General features: G+C 51.4%; 8 protein-coding genes across 8 annotated transcripts; 5 read left to right on the top strand and 3 right to left on the bottom strand.

Annotated features, from left to right (window-relative positions):
- Nucleotides 1-503: 503 nt before the first annotated feature.
- On the top strand, nucleotides 504-2,300 carry T069G_00419 (GDA1/CD39 (nucleoside phosphatase) family domain-containing protein; the record flags this gene model as incomplete). The annotated part of the gene is made up of 2 exons (XM_056167629.1): nucleotides 504-2,170; nucleotides 2,243-2,300. 2 exons carry the CDS (start codon nucleotides 504-506, stop codon nucleotides 2,298-2,300), a joined length of 1,725 nt encoding a protein of 574 aa, XP_056032945.1.
- Nucleotides 2,301-2,591: 291 nt separating this feature from the next.
- T069G_00418 (uncharacterized protein) lies at nucleotides 2,592-3,825 on the bottom strand (the record flags this gene model as incomplete). Its single annotated transcript, XM_056167628.1, has 3 exons — nucleotides 2,592-2,966; nucleotides 3,025-3,612; nucleotides 3,682-3,825. The coding sequence occupies 3 exons, from the start codon at nucleotides 3,823-3,825 to the stop codon at nucleotides 2,592-2,594; spliced, it is 1,107 nt and encodes a 368-aa protein (XP_056032944.1).
- A 615-nt stretch (nucleotides 3,826-4,440) lies between these two features.
- T069G_00417 (ras family domain-containing protein) lies at nucleotides 4,441-5,440 on the top strand (the record flags this gene model as incomplete). The annotated part of the gene is made up of 7 exons (XM_056167627.1): nucleotides 4,441-4,473; nucleotides 4,540-4,593; nucleotides 4,677-4,772; nucleotides 4,835-5,014; nucleotides 5,071-5,115; nucleotides 5,174-5,276; nucleotides 5,331-5,440. The coding sequence occupies 7 exons, from the start codon at nucleotides 4,441-4,443 to the stop codon at nucleotides 5,438-5,440; spliced, it is 621 nt and encodes a 206-aa protein (XP_056032943.1).
- Nucleotides 5,441-6,328: 888 nt separating this feature from the next.
- Nucleotides 6,329-7,911, top strand: T069G_00416 (acyl-CoA dehydrogenase, middle domain-containing protein; the record flags this gene model as incomplete). The annotated part of the gene is made up of 4 exons (XM_056167626.1): nucleotides 6,329-6,352; nucleotides 6,448-6,524; nucleotides 6,593-7,337; nucleotides 7,399-7,911. The coding sequence occupies 4 exons, from the start codon at nucleotides 6,329-6,331 to the stop codon at nucleotides 7,909-7,911; spliced, it is 1,359 nt and encodes a 452-aa protein (XP_056032942.1).
- Nucleotides 7,912-8,714: 803 nt separating this feature from the next.
- Nucleotides 8,715-9,255, top strand: T069G_00415 (spo12 family domain-containing protein; the record flags this gene model as incomplete). Its single annotated transcript, XM_056167625.1, has 3 exons — nucleotides 8,715-8,845; nucleotides 8,921-9,007; nucleotides 9,102-9,255. The coding sequence occupies 3 exons, from the start codon at nucleotides 8,715-8,717 to the stop codon at nucleotides 9,253-9,255; spliced, it is 372 nt and encodes a 123-aa protein (XP_056032941.1).
- Nucleotides 9,256-9,697: 442 nt separating this feature from the next.
- On the bottom strand, nucleotides 9,698-11,451 carry T069G_00414 (TGS domain-containing protein; the record flags this gene model as incomplete). Its single annotated transcript, XM_056167624.1, has 5 exons — nucleotides 9,698-10,283; nucleotides 10,340-10,771; nucleotides 10,829-10,853; nucleotides 11,343-11,371; nucleotides 11,423-11,451. 5 exons carry the CDS (start codon nucleotides 11,449-11,451, stop codon nucleotides 9,698-9,700), a joined length of 1,101 nt encoding a protein of 366 aa, XP_056032940.1.
- Nucleotides 11,452-11,799: 348 nt separating this feature from the next.
- On the top strand, nucleotides 11,800-13,182 carry T069G_00413 (torus domain-containing protein; the record flags this gene model as incomplete). The annotated part of the gene is made up of 4 exons (XM_056167623.1): nucleotides 11,800-12,023; nucleotides 12,086-12,468; nucleotides 12,536-12,623; nucleotides 12,675-13,182. The coding sequence occupies 4 exons, from the start codon at nucleotides 11,800-11,802 to the stop codon at nucleotides 13,180-13,182; spliced, it is 1,203 nt and encodes a 400-aa protein (XP_056032939.1).
- A 136-nt stretch (nucleotides 13,183-13,318) lies between these two features.
- On the bottom strand, nucleotides 13,319-14,241 carry T069G_00412 (ureF domain-containing protein; the record flags this gene model as incomplete). The annotated part of the gene is made up of 2 exons (XM_056167622.1): nucleotides 13,319-14,073; nucleotides 14,127-14,241. The coding sequence occupies 2 exons, from the start codon at nucleotides 14,239-14,241 to the stop codon at nucleotides 13,319-13,321; spliced, it is 870 nt and encodes a 289-aa protein (XP_056032938.1).
- Nucleotides 14,242-14,464: the final 223 nt, after the last annotated feature.

The raw sequence follows: 14,464 nt of genomic DNA, 5'->3' as shown, positions 1-14,464 counted from the left end.
ATCTTCCATCATCTCCATCACATTCTCATCCTGCCACCTTGTAAAATGCCCTCGGCACTTACCCTGCAGCGGTCCGCTAAAACCCAGCGCTTCAGGCCTAAGGCGACCCACTGACGCATCATCCAGGGGGGGCGATGGCTTCGAGACGCTCGATTTCAGGGGCTGTGGAATGTGGCGAATGGCTCGTCAATCTTGGCCACGAATGCCCATGGCTCTTTGACCCTGTAGCGTCGCCGCTTGTGGATGTGCAAAGTACCCCTCCATACAGAATACCGTGATGAGATACTTGGTGCCTTGCCTTGTTCCCCCCTCCACACCCCCCCGGAAGAAGTTTGTTTGGCTGAGACTCCTTTTTTCCAATCCCAATCATTTCCACCTAAATTAATGAAACCTTGTGCCGTTGTTCGTCCCGCAATCCAACTGTTCTTCACTCACTCTTGTCTTTCCTTTTACCTGGTTATTTAATGCGTTGCGGCGTCTCTCTTTGATCGCCCCGCGACCTGATGAGGAGAACTTCAGTGTCGCTGCCCACCAAGCACAAGCACGCTGCCTACGACCCGCACGAAAAGACAGATCGATACTACCCGAGTCATCGAAACCAAGGCCTCTTCTCCAGCATGAAAGAAACCATGCTGTCGCAGTCGCAGAAGTCGCGGTGGCTCAAGACGGGCGCGCTGGTCCTGGTCTTGATGATCCTGTTCTACTGGTTGTCTCCCACCGGTGTCGAGGTCTACAACAAGAGCCCTCTAGGCGAAGGCTCCGCGAACAACAACAATGTTCCTGCTGCTAACGCTGCTCCCGCTGCCAACCATGGTGCTGCCGCTGCTGGCAACGGCGCTCCCAATAGCGGCCAGGCCCCCGTCGATTCTTCTTACGGCACCGACAAGTGCTCCAAGTCCTATTCCAAGGACAAGCCCATCGTTCAGTATGTCCTCATGATCGACGCTGGCAGCACTGGCTCGCGAATCCACGTCTACAAGTTCAACAACTGCGGTCCCATCCCCGAGCTCGAGAAGGAGGAGTTCAAGATGACTGAAAAGTCCGTTGGTGGTTTGAGCGCTTTCAAGAATGATCCCGTTGCTGCTGCCAAGAGTCTCGACCCCTTGATGGCCGTGGCTATGGAACACGTCCCCGATCAGCTCAAGAAGTGCTCTCCCGTCGCTGTCAAGGCTACCGCCGGTCTGCGTCTGATTGGCAAGGAGCTCGCCGACGCCATCTTAGTCGAGGTTAGACGACACCTGGAGCAGGACTACCCCTTCCCGGTCGTGGCTGCTGAGCAAAACGGAGTTGCCATCATGGACGGTTCCGACGAGGGTGTGTATGCCTGGATCACCACCAACTACCTCCTCGGCAAGATTGGCGGCCCGGACAAGAGCGAGACTGCTGCTGTCTTCGATCTCGGCGGTGGCTCAACCCAGATTGTCTTCGAGCCTACCTTTAAGGGAGCTCCGGACGGAGGCATGCCTGAGAAGCTGGCTCCTGGCGATCACAAGTATGAGCTTGACTTTGGCGGCCACAAATTCGACCTGTACCAGCACTCTCACCTTGGCTATGGCTTGATGTCTGCTCGCAAGGCTCTCCACTCCGCTTTGATTGACGAGTTGGTCAAGGTCAAGGGCGAGGACCAAACCTGGATGAACTCACCCATTGTGCACCCCTGCATCGCCCCCGGCACCACCAAGGCCATCGACGTCGAGGTCAACGGCGGCGAGGCCCGCTCCTTCAACTTCACCGGACCTTCCCAGCCCTCCCCGGCCCAATGCCGCAACATCGCCGAGAAGATCTTGAAGAAGGACGCCGACTGCACCCTCGCCCCTTGCTCGTTCAACGGTGTTCACCAGCCCGCCCTGGCCAAGACCTTTGCCAAGGAGGACGTCTACATCTTCTCATACTTCTACGACCGCACCAAGCCCCTCGGCATGCCCGACTCCTTCACTCTCCGCGAGATGCACGATCTCACTCAAAAGGTCTGCGCCGGTAAGGAGGCTTGGGACGTCTTCTCCAGCGTTCCCGGTGCTCTGGAGGAGCTTGAGGACCGACCCGAGCACTGCCTGGATTTGAACTTTATGATGGCTTTGCTGCACACCGGATATGAGATGCCCATTGACCGCGAGGTCAAGGTTGCCAAGAAGATTAAGGGTAATGAGCTTGGCTGGTGTCTTGGAGCTAGGTAAGATTACGACTCTTCTGATGATGTGGTGCTGGCGTGTATTTGCTAACGTTTTCTCTTTTTTTTTTTTAGTCTGCCGCTTTTGGCTCCTGGCTCGGGCTGGTCATGCAAGATCAAGGAGGTTTCATAAACGGCGTTTTTATGAATTAAACGGTTCATGATATTTAATTGTAATGTGCTTCTAGAATCGGTTATTTTACATCGTCAAGCATATTATTCATTGTATGACATGTACGCTGTTGGGGAAGGGTATCTGGATTGGGCGTAACATATTTAATGTGGTGGTGATGCCATTGGAATCTGAGATTCTACCTATATTATGTATACTTGGGAAATTACTAAGGGTGCTTGTCTTTTTCGTTTGGCGACAAGCTGGCTCGGGTTGAAAGAAATCAACATGGAGCAAAAATACAAGATTTTTTCACAGAGGCGCCGTAACCATTTCCAAAACCTCTTCCATCACTTCCTCGGGACCTACATCTTCGAGCAGCGCTTCTACTGCCTCGAGCTGGCTCCCCCATTGCATACTTCTCTCCTTTTCAGGCTCGGTGATGCGTATACGGTGGAGATAGACTTTTCTCACGGCCAGCCCGATCAGAGCCGGCGTCACGAAATCAAGCTTATGTAAAGGGGCAAGACTTTTGACAAGCTGGTGGAGATGTTTGGTTGCCGCAGGCGTGATACCACCTGCGACTGCTCGGTGCATTCGAAGGAAGGAGATGATGTTCATCTGGTACCGAAGGATATCGACGTCAATTTGGACTTCCTGGCTTAGCTTTGCGAGTTGGCTGATTTCCTGAGGGTTGCCTGTAAATAACGATGCCAGGACTCAGGGGTTTGTGACCATGACTTACAATGTCTGATATCAAGGCCGTCGATGGCGTCGTATCATTTGAAGCCTTCTTCACAACGCTCTCTGTGGATGCCGTCTCATCGTCATCCTTGCTGCGACTTTCAGCCTCATCCAAGTTGACATATCCATCTTCTGGGTTATGCCAATGTGCAACCGAGAAGAAATCATTGAGATGCGCCGTTACGTGCGCTTCACCACCGCTTGCGGCCCCCAAGACAGGAATGAAGACAAACTGCTTCGGCGCCGCCTGTACCGATGTACGAGTGAAGATGCGTCGCGTGCGCAGTAATTCGAGCGCCTGAATCTGGACGACTCGTGGGGCGCGGTCGAGGTTCTTTGCGATGACAAAGTGCGCGATCTGCGGAGAGAGGAAAGCACGGGGGCTGAGCGGTGTAGAGGATCGGTGGTTCGAAAGCGAGTTGAGCGCAAAGTATGAATCGTTTCGGGTGAACGGCGAGATGGCCGGCGAGGCGGAGTTGAGGGGAGTCTGCTGAGGCTGGAGAAGCAAAGCCGAGGCGAAATCCTCCAATGTCGTGGACGGGTGGCAGTTGACGACGACGGATTTGAGACTGTATGTCTTGCTTGCTATCTGCACGTGTGTCATTGTCAGCTATTGGAACAATGGGAGAGACAAGGCTGTGTATAAAGAGTCGCATACCAGCTGAAGCTCTTGCACCAAGTCATCAATGGCTGCCGGCGGAGTGCTAATCAGGACGTGCTCTCGATTGACAAGACACAGCAGCACGGCCAGCTCCAAGTCGCTGAGGCTGTGAACCTTTTCCAGCAGATCGTCATCCGCCATGGCAAAGCGCCGGGAGCTCCGCCAGGGCCATCAGCGCGATTTGCAGTATGTAGAAGCACAGGATCAATGCAGATGCTGAGGAAGAGAAGCTTCCTCTTTCTTTGGTGACAAGCGATATGAGATGGATGCCAGGGAGTGTCCATGTACCTTGATGTAACTTTGCCTCATAACAACAGCGTAGAGGTACCTCATCACGTGCAAGTATATGGATGACTTAATTATGGGCATCATCATGCGGAGGCTACATTTATGCATGGGGCTAAGCTGCAAACGGCCTACCGCGGTTGCGACACCGATATCTGGGCGTCTAGGTACCTACTAATAGGTACCGTTGGGTGGGCGCTAAATCGCTGCCCGCCATCAACAATCCAAAGCAAAAGCCAGCCTCGTCATTGAAGCCTCAAAAGTATAGGCAGCCAGCATTTCAAGGTCTCGTGACGCTTGCGACGCTGATTTCTTCCATCACACTACCGGACACTCTTTTTTCGATATCCGTCATCACCTTTCTGCCAACAGAAGCTCCCGGAGAAGGCCTCTTCGCTCGCGGCGGCTGTGCTTTTGGCTCATATCTATCACGTCATTGGAGCCCCGAGTGTACGACGATAACCAGTCAAGATGTCTTCGCGCAACAAGAAGGTCCTTCTCAAGGTATGGAAGCTCTGCTACCGGTGCTGCGCTGCGTGAGAGCGATGCTAAAGTTGCTTTCTTTGATAGGTCATCATCCTTGGAGATAGCGGTGTAGGCAAGACGAGTTTGATGAATCAATACGTAAGCCGTGATCCTGCCACGACTCCGATCTACTGCTGAGGCACACGACGGCTAATGGGCGAAATGATATTTGGAAATATTAGGTCAACAAGAAGTTCAGCGCAAGCTACAAGGCGACTATCGGCGCTGATTTCTTAACGCGAGAGGTCCTGGTAGACGACCGACAAGTCACCATGCAGGTATGAGGTGTTTGAGGATCGACAAGGGTCATAGGTTCAAGGGATGCTAACGATCCGGACAGCTCTGGGACACAGCCGGACAAGAGCGATTCCAGTCTCTGGGCGTCGCATTCTACAGAGGAGCCGACTGCTGCGTTCTGGTGTACGATGTCAACAACTCCAAGAGCTTCGAGGCGCTGGACAGCTGGCGAGACGAGTTTCTGATCCAGGCCTCCCCGAGAGATCCCCCCAACTTCCCCTTTGTAAGTCTGACGGCTGTGGCTGCTCTTAATCTGGTCCATGGCTGATTATTCTACAGGTTGTACTTGGAAACAAGATTGATGTGGAGGAGAGCAAACGAGTGGTAAGGAATACCTGTTGTGCACATCCATAACAGAGCATGGGTAGCTGATGCAGACTAGATTTCGACCAAGCGAGCTATGACTTTCTGCCAGTCCAAGGGCGACATCCCATACTTTGAGACGAGTGCAAAGGAGGCCATCAACATTGACCAAGCATTTGAGGGTACGGGAAGATAATGTTATCGACACGACTAAAGTATAGGCTAACGATTGACAGTTATTGCTCGAAATGCTTTGGCTCAAGAAGAGTCTGAGGAATACAGCGGCGACTTTGACGACCCCATCAATATCCACATCGACAACGACCGCGACGGCTGTGCTTGCTAAGCGGAGAAAGGACGACAGATAATTGGATGATACGAGACTGGTCAGAGAATGAGCGTGAACAACCAGAAACAGCATACCCGGTCCTCGAGCTGATGCATTTTCTTGTCTGGAAGTAGAGTATGGAACAACGAGGCCATGTTGGTGTTTGTGCGGAAAGTAATATTTTGTCCCTTTTTTATTTCTTTTTCTTTTTGTGTCTGGGTTGATTTTCTTGTTTTTTTCTTCTTTGGTTGATGGGATGGGAGACGCTTGCAATTGCTCAAGATGGTGGTGCGATCGCAAAGCCATAGCCTCGGCTCCGACTTAGTGGCTATGGGAGAGAAGAGAGGGGGAAGAGGAGAGCTTTTGATACGGTCATCTCATACATCTACTTGTCAAGGGATTATGGGGCTATAGATTCTATGCGTAGCTGGGAGCAATCTCACGCTATGGGACTTGATTATACGTTTGCCTCTTTAGCCATTGATCAAATCGTGCCTGTATAGATTCAATTACATGATGCTGCTGTGCCGGGCACTATTTGTCTATTCTGCCCGCTCACTAATCACTAACCGTCCCGCTGTAGCAGCCAAAAATCACCCGCTAAATCGCTGCAGATACAGCGCTCTAGGCAGTGACCATCAGTGTCGGTGAGGCCCCACTCTGCACCTCGGCTTGCGGCTTACCCCAGAATCTCTCCGCGAATCGTGGCCCGACGGCGTTTGCTTGGCCTCGGCTCCGCATCATTGCTCGAGATAAATATCAGACCATTGCAGCGTCTTTGGTGATCTGACAGCTTCACGTTTTTTTGCGGAGAAGTCTTGGGTTCAAGTTCTCTCCTTTCATACTTTATACTTATTTTTTCTATTTCTCTCTTTAGTGTACTGACTTGGTACATCATTCGCCATCATGTCGGCTCGAATCCCAGCTCTTGTAAGCTATTGAAAGCTCTCCTTCTTGGTGTTTTGTATTGCATTGGATTGCGGTGGATGATGCATGGACTAACGGATCGCGATTGATCATGATAGGTTTCAGCACACGTCAGCGAGGCGGCGCGACAGAAGATTGACATTGTCGCCAAGTTTGTCGAAGAAGAATGCATTCCGTGAGGCCCTCCGAACGAATCTCGACATCCCGTACCATCTATACCGACGAGCTAACAGGTGTCGACAGCGCCGATCCCGTCCTTGAAGCCCAGGTTGGCGAAGGCGATAACCGCTGGGAGAACCACCCGTCTATCATCGAGGAGCTCAAGGACAAGGCACGCAAGCTGGGCTTGTGGAACATGTTCCTGCCCAAGGGCTTCTACGCCGAGTCTCCCGGCTGGACCAACCTCGAGTATGCCCTCATGGCAGAGTGGCTGGGCCGCTCGCGCAGCGCCTCGGAGGCGTGCAACTGCGCTGCTCCCGATACAGGCAACATGGAGGTCGTGGCCAAGTACGGCAATGCCGCGCAGAAGGAGGAGTGGCTGAAGCCCCTGATGGAGGGCAAGATTCGCTCGGCTTTCCTGATGACTGAGCCCGAGGTCGCGTCATCGGATGCCACCAACATTCAGCTCCAGATCACTCGCGACGGCGACCACTACGTCCTCAATGGCTCCAAGTGGTGGTCCAGCGGCGCTGGCGACCCTCGATGCAAGCTCTACATCGTCATGGGCAAGACGGATCCCAAGAACGCTGATCCTTACAAGCAGCAGTCGGTCATCCTGGTCCCTGCTGGTCTGCCTGGCATCACCATCAAGAGAATGCTCAAGGTCTACGGCTACGACGACGCTCCCCACGGCCACGGCCACATCACCTTCAACAACGTCCGTGTTCCGGCCAAGAACCTAGTGCTCGGCGAGGGCCGCGGATTCGAGATTATCCAGGGCCGACTGGGACCTGGACGTATTCACCACGCTATGCGCAGCATTGGTGCTGTAAGTCGTTGCTACTTCTACAGACAGATCAAATTCCTTTACTAATCTATTGTTTCTATAGGCTGAGCAAGCTCTCGACTGGATGCTCACGCGCGTCAACGACGAAAACAAGAAGCCTTTCGGCAAGCTCCTGCGCGAACACGGCGTCATCCTCGAATGGATTGCCAAGTCGCGTATTGAGATCGATGCAGCACGCCTCATCGTCCTCAACGCCGCCGTCAAGATGGACCAGGAGGGCCCCAAGAAGGCTCTCACGGAGATTGCCGAGGCCAAGGTCCTCATTCCCCAGACTGCTCTGAACGTCATTGACCGTGCCGTCCAGGCATACGGCGGTGCCGGTGTCTCTCAGGAGACTCCCCTGGCCAACATGTGGGCTGGCATCCGAACGCTTCGTCTGGCTGACGGCCCTGATGAGGTGCATCTGCAGCAGATGGGCCGCAACGAGAACAAGCGCGGCAAGGAGACGGCGGCCAAGCTCAAGTGGCAGAAGGCCAAGACGGCGGAGCTGCTGAAGAGGTACGGCGTTGAGCTTGCCGAGCCTGGCACCAAAATCAAGCACACTGCCAAGTTGTAATGAAAGAATGGCTGGTCTGTTTAGAATGTCTTGTTTTGATCTGTCATTGGTTTGTAAAATACTACGGGAACTAGGGTAATCTCGAGATGTTGCATTGCGAATAGCGTATATAACACACTTCATAAAAGAAAGAAGTCTAATGCAACTATACTTGATTTATGAGATACATTTTTGTTAAGGATCTTGCATCTCATCTTTCTTCTAACTTACAATCTTGTCAACGCCCTACAAAACACCTTCCCAATCAACCAATCCATCAGCTCTCTTGATCTTTATTCACATACCCATGATTCCCAACTCCATCAATCACCCCTTGTTAAACCCTGAAAACAAGTCTTTGTTTCCACTCATCTTCCCCCAGTCTCATACCAAAATCCCATTCTAGTTCCGGGTAAACTGAAGCTAAAGAGACTCTCCCCCTAGCTGGTTGGCCAAGAAGTGCTGTTGCCGACTCCACACCGGATTCCATGCATACCAAGGAAACCAAAAGGTGGCAAAACTCTGTTGCCCAGCCAACGTCCGTCATTCGTTTACTTTTTTTTGCACTCCGATTGCATGAATGAATTGGGCGGACGTCATACTTTTTTCTTTACCCCTTGTTTATGCTGTTAAACTAGCCGGAATAGCTAACGCTTGCATTTCTGGAACGTTTACAAAAAAGGCTGCTTCCCCCCTGCCTTTTCTTAATCCTGCGGTGTGTGACATTCACGGTTGATTTGTTGCAGTACAAACTCTCCTTCTAAATCACACCCAACCAACAACCTACTTGCACACCACTGCTGAACCTACATAGACGGACTACAATGTCGAGCAACAAGATCCTCGGTGACAGAGACGTCAACGCCGCTCTAGCCGATGGGCAGCCTCTTGGCAAGGACGTCAAGAGCATGGAGTACCATCGCCAGGTGTTCCAATCCAGAATGGCTCAGGATGGGTATGCCACCAACCCGTCTCTGCCCCTTTCACTATTTGACTTCATCTTTTTGCTAACATCTTCTTGTATGTACAGAGTCAAGCAATACGTCTCTCCCTCCGATACTATCATGAGCCCCTGCACAGCAAAACTCTCTGCCCTGCGCAGCAAGCAAGTCACCAAGTATGTCCGCCCCTCGAACCTTGTCTCCAACGCCACAATCTCCATGAATGAAAATATAATTTCAAAAGACTGACAGAATCGGTGTGTGTTCAAGGGCCAAACCAAAGTCTCTCTTCGCCCAGGCGAGCTCTAAGAAACTCAACAACGACGAGAACCTCATCGGCACAAGGCCCGCTCAGCTCGACAACCCTCTTGGTGCTAGAAGCGTTAAGACAACCGAGCGTACCCTGACCTCCCGACTTCGCTGATATGGGACTTTGTGTCCCTTTTATATCATTTTTAATATTGCTTCGTTGGTCTGGGTTATTTCTTTTGTACATTAACGACTGCTTCCTTTTTTTAAACGCTCTCGTCATGATTAGAGACGGGGGGAAGCAACTAGGTTGGGCAAGACCTCGGACTAAGGGTTAGAGGCTATCGCGGGAACTTGTGGGTTTTTAGGGGCTTTGGCGTTTTCCGGATTACGTACGTATTGAGTACGTGCCCTATTGTGGTGATACCGGAAAGGGTCGACATGAACATTTTCATCTTTATTTTATGCTTTTAATTGCCATGACTGAGGAATACAACTACTTAGTGGTAGCTGAGCAAAGACTTTCATGGAAGCAATTCATCAATTACACTTCATCCCGATTAGGGAATGGGAAAAAAGGCTTTGTTGACTGAATGGTTTTGTTTTGTGCTATTGAACTATGCTTTCCACGCCGTCACGATGTACACGACATCTTCATCCGCAACGGGATGTCCTAATCCCACCCTCTGAGGTATGTGTCTCGCGCTGGCGCCCCAAACAAGGGCATACTTGAATGTGTCCTTTAGCGTGCGATGGATCCTGTCGCACACGTCCTCAATGGTGCTGTTACTCCGCACAATCAAAGCCTCGTTAAAGTCTGGCTCGGTGCCCTTTCGCTTGGTGTAAATGCGAATCAGCTTGAGCTCCTTCCAGCACCTGTCGATGACGTCTTGAATGCCCAGGTCCAGCTCGCAGCTCATGACGACTGTGTGGTCTTCCCTGGCGAGCTTGTCGAGAAAGTCAAGCGAGACGCTGTCGATCTTGTTGTAGACGTACAGGCACTTGATGTACTTGCGGTGGTCCTTCATGATGATGTCGATGAGGTCATCAACGGTGGCCTCTGGGTCCCGGATGAGCACTTCGCAGTTGAGAATCTTGTAGTCGCGGAGGATGTTGAAGACCATCTTCTCGTCCAGCCTGTTGGGTGGAGATTGAAACGTAATCTTCATGCCACCTGCTGTTTTGACTTTGAGATAGATGTTTCTTGATCCTTTGTTAGCCGATGATATGGCGTGCAAATCACATCTCTTTCTACTTACGGGGGCTCGCGATTCAATCTGATGCCAACAGCTTCCAATTCGGCCTCTAGCAGAGCTCTTTGCTCAGCTCGCTTCGTTGCATCTAGGACCATGAGAATCAGGTCGCTCGTCTTGGCAGCCGAAATAACCTGTCGACCTCGTCCCTTGCCCTCCGAAGCGCCCTCGATGATACCTGGTAAATCGAGTAGCTGAATTTCTGCACCGCCGTATTCCAGCACTCCGGGAATGGCTGTGAGGGTTGTGAATGCATATGAAGCTACTTCGGATCGGGTCTTGGTGACTTTGGATAGAAACGTTGACTTTCCTACTGAAGGAAAGCCGACTAGAGATATTCGGGCATCACCACTTTTGCTCACGTCGAATCCAGAGCCACCACCACCACCGGCTCCAGGCCCAGGCTCTAGTAGCTGCGCTCGGAGACGTGCGAGCTTTCTGGTCAAGTTAGGGATGGTTTACGCAGGAAGGCAGACTTGACTTGACTTGACGTACCCTTTCAAGAGACCCAAATGGTATTCTGACCTTTTGTCAGCCGTGGTCAATTAAGAGGAATCATTCAAATACATACCAGTCGCCTTGTTTTCTATGTTCCTGGTTAGCTAGACTGTATGAAAAACTTGATAAAAAGTGTATTGGTGTGTATTATATGGTAACCAGGCAGGTATAGGGAAGGGTTGACGGTTTACACAAGCGACGAGATGCTCAACAGGCCAACGGGGATGAGATTCGAATACATGCATTGTGATTACATGTATTAAATGACCCATCCCAAACTAATGATGGCTAGCCTGTCAAGTACATCAATCGTCTTCTTGATAATACCATCTTCATGCCACCCAACACTTTCCGCGGGTAAAAGGAGATATGTATGCGTAATGCCGAAATGGAATCGCAGCCGCTTATACAACAGCCTTATAAGGATAAAGTGTGCTATAGCGGTTCTTGGAGTACTCAGGGGATAATAAAAACGCTGAAATTGTAACAAATACTCCAAATATTTACTTACTCTGTGTTTTTCTCATCTCCTCTTCGATCCTGAACATGTCATCAGCCGTGGCCTCTCATAACGTAACCACCTTTACTCACTCCTTGATCTTCTCTGTAATGTTCACCATCTTGACGCCAGTTCTTTATAGACGGCAATACCGTCTTCTTATATACAACAGTAAAAGAAAAGAAAAAAGGAGCATCCGTCTACTTAGAGACGTATCGTAAAGCCCGTAGAAGAGCAGCTTTGAAGTTCGACTTGAGATTTGAGATGGCGGGGCTCTGGCAATTGCAGCAAAAGGTTTAGGAGGGGCCCTTTAGCATTAGAACTGGGATTGCGCTAGCCTCACCGCCTGCCCTTTTCGCCAGTGTCTTTCTACAGCCTTGCCGGCGCGTCGAGCTGGGCAAAATTGCTGCATCAAGCTTCAACTTGTCATCGCAACAAAATCAGCTTCCGTCTTTCATTTTACCGAATCATGGCGGACCAACAAGAAGACGGTGTCGCAATGGCTCCGGTAGCTGATGAAGAGACTCAGAACATGGCTGTTGCAACGACAAACAGCGAAGTCGCGGCTCCTACCGAGAAAAAGGTCGTCAAGAAGATCATCCGCAGGAAGAGGAGGCCAGCCAGGCCGCAAGTCGAACCGGATTTCTTCACCAACGAGCCTCCACCACAGACGGGTACAACTTTCAACATTTGGTGAGTAATGAGACATTGCGAACCCCCAATCATGTGGTAGAACGGCAGCTGATACCAGCCAGGTATAACAAATGGGCGGGTGGCGACCACGAGGCATACCAGCAGACGAAATCGAAGGGGCGCTGCAACGTCGCTCGTGACAGCGGATACACGAAAGCCGACGGCGTGTCGGGAAGCTATTTCTGCCTGTTCTTTGCAAGAGGATTATGTCCACGAGGAGCAGACTGCATGTATCTACACCGACTCCCCGGCACGTACGACCTCTCGGCACCGAATGTCGATTGCTTCGGTAGAGATAAATTTTCCGACTACAGAGATGATATGGGCGGTGTTGGAAGTTTTATGCGCCAGAACCGAACCATTTACATCGGCCGCATACATGTAACCGACGATATCGAGGAGATTGTGGCGCGACACTTTGCTGAATGGGGCCCGATTGAACGAAGTGAGTGCCATCACCAGTTACAACTGCGCTGCCTTTGCTTTGGGCTTAACTGACCATTGATCTTCAGTTCGCGTATTGAATTCTCGGGGTGTTGCTTTTGTCACCTATGTCAACGAAGCAAATGCAGAATTCGCCAAGGAAGCCATGGCGCATCAGTACGTATTACCACAGCTTCTCAAATCTCAACATCCACTGACCAGCATTAGATCTCTTGATCACGATGAGGTATTGAACGTTAGATGGGCCACAGCCGACCCTAACCCCATGGCACGAGCTCGAGAAGCGCGACGAATCGAAGAACAAGCTGCCGAGGCTATCCGGAGGGCGCTGCCAGCGGAATTTGTCGCCGAAATCGAGGGCAAAGATCCAGAGGCCAGAAAAAGAAGAAAGCTAGAGAGCAGCTATGGATTGGAAGGCTACGAGGCCCCAGACGAAATCCACTTCGCACAAGGCCCTAATGCAGTCAATCCGGCTGGAAGACGAGGATACGAGGTGGAATATCAAGAACGGCCTCTGCTTGAAGATGGAACGGCTGGGGAGACAGAAACAGCAGCACAAGAAGCAAATCAACAACAACCGGCGCAGAGCGCAGGTGTATTCTCAAGTAGCACTTTGGCAGCTCTGGGCAGAGCAAAGGTTGCAGTGGCATCGAAACCAGCGGCGCCTGCATCTACGGGGCCTCTCGTGGGATATGATAGCGATAGCGATGAGTAAATAGGGCGTTTTTGGTGGTATTTGGCTTGGGATTTATCTATAACTGTAGATTGGGTACAGGATTCGTGTCATGCACAGCATTCATAATGATACCATATTAATATTAAAGAGAAAAAGGATACTAGAGTATCCCACTTTAGCTGTTGAATATTCTCGAGTAAAGCAGCTCATGTCGTCCAACCCATAGATCCATAACCGGTACGCTCTGCCCTGCCTCCTCAACAGACGTGTACCATTCCCTTTCCACCACGACATTAATCAAGTCCTGTACGTTTTCACTCGCAAGTAGCTTCTGTGCTTGATACGGTCCAAACATATTCGCCCTCACGGCCGCCGAAATCAGCGCCTTGACGTGGCTCAGCATGAAGACATAGGCCGTCTGTCTAAGCGTCAGCCCCACGATGGCGCAAATCGCGCCGAACAGCGGACCGAGGTGCGCTGAGACGAGAGGAGCCTCGCCGCCGGCCTTGGTGCTCTCTCGACGAAGCAGCGCTGAGAAGTCCTTGAGGACGAGGGCGTCCGTGGCGCTGGAGGGGAGAATCGTCGTCTTGAACGAGCGCTCCCAGATGCTCAGCAGCGCTCTGCCCTGGGCGACGCTGGCACGCCGGCCGACGGTGCAGATGACGGCGGCATCGAGCTGGTCGTCCAAAGATGCGAGATCCGCGGGCTGGCGATGTGCTGCCAGGACGAACGGCAGCGTCGTGGAGGCATAGGATGATAGCGAGAGGGGGAGGAAGGCCCCGAAGGAGGCGCGGGCATTATGCGCCGCGAAGGACTCCAGGCCGCTGCTGAAGGCGAAGGATCCGATGGGAAGGGCGGAATCAGAGAGCAGGAGAAGAAAATGCGTTGATGAAGATGGTGATGGCGATGGGGCAGGCCGGACTGGTGTTGCTATTTGCGTGAGTAAACGAGATCAATGCATGATAAGCTCTTTTTCGACTTACACGGGATGGCAGGGTTTGATCCGCCGAGAGTGCTCAGACGGGCTTTTGCCTCTTGCAAACGACTCTCAAGCTGGGCAATTTCATCTTGGATCTGAATCTCATTCTGCGCTGTCATTTTGGGCACATGTGTATGTAAAGTTTAAAAGTTGAATTGCATTATCTCTCGTCATCCGTTCCGTATTAGACCGTGTGATATCGCGATTGATACGATACACGCCAACATTGTCCGGCAATAGTTACAAATAGGTATAAACATGAACAGATTAAAAGGCCAAAAGAAAAAAATCAAATAAGAAAAAACAATGTCAATCCAAGCAGCAAGAGCTTCCAGCTTGCAG

This window comes from Trichoderma breve, chromosome 1, assembly GCF_028502605.1.
Source record: "Trichoderma breve strain T069 chromosome 1, whole genome shotgun sequence".
Classification (NCBI taxonomy): Eukaryota; Fungi; Ascomycota; class Sordariomycetes; order Hypocreales; family Hypocreaceae; genus Trichoderma; species Trichoderma breve.
This window is presented reverse-complemented; position numbering and strand designations above follow the sequence as displayed.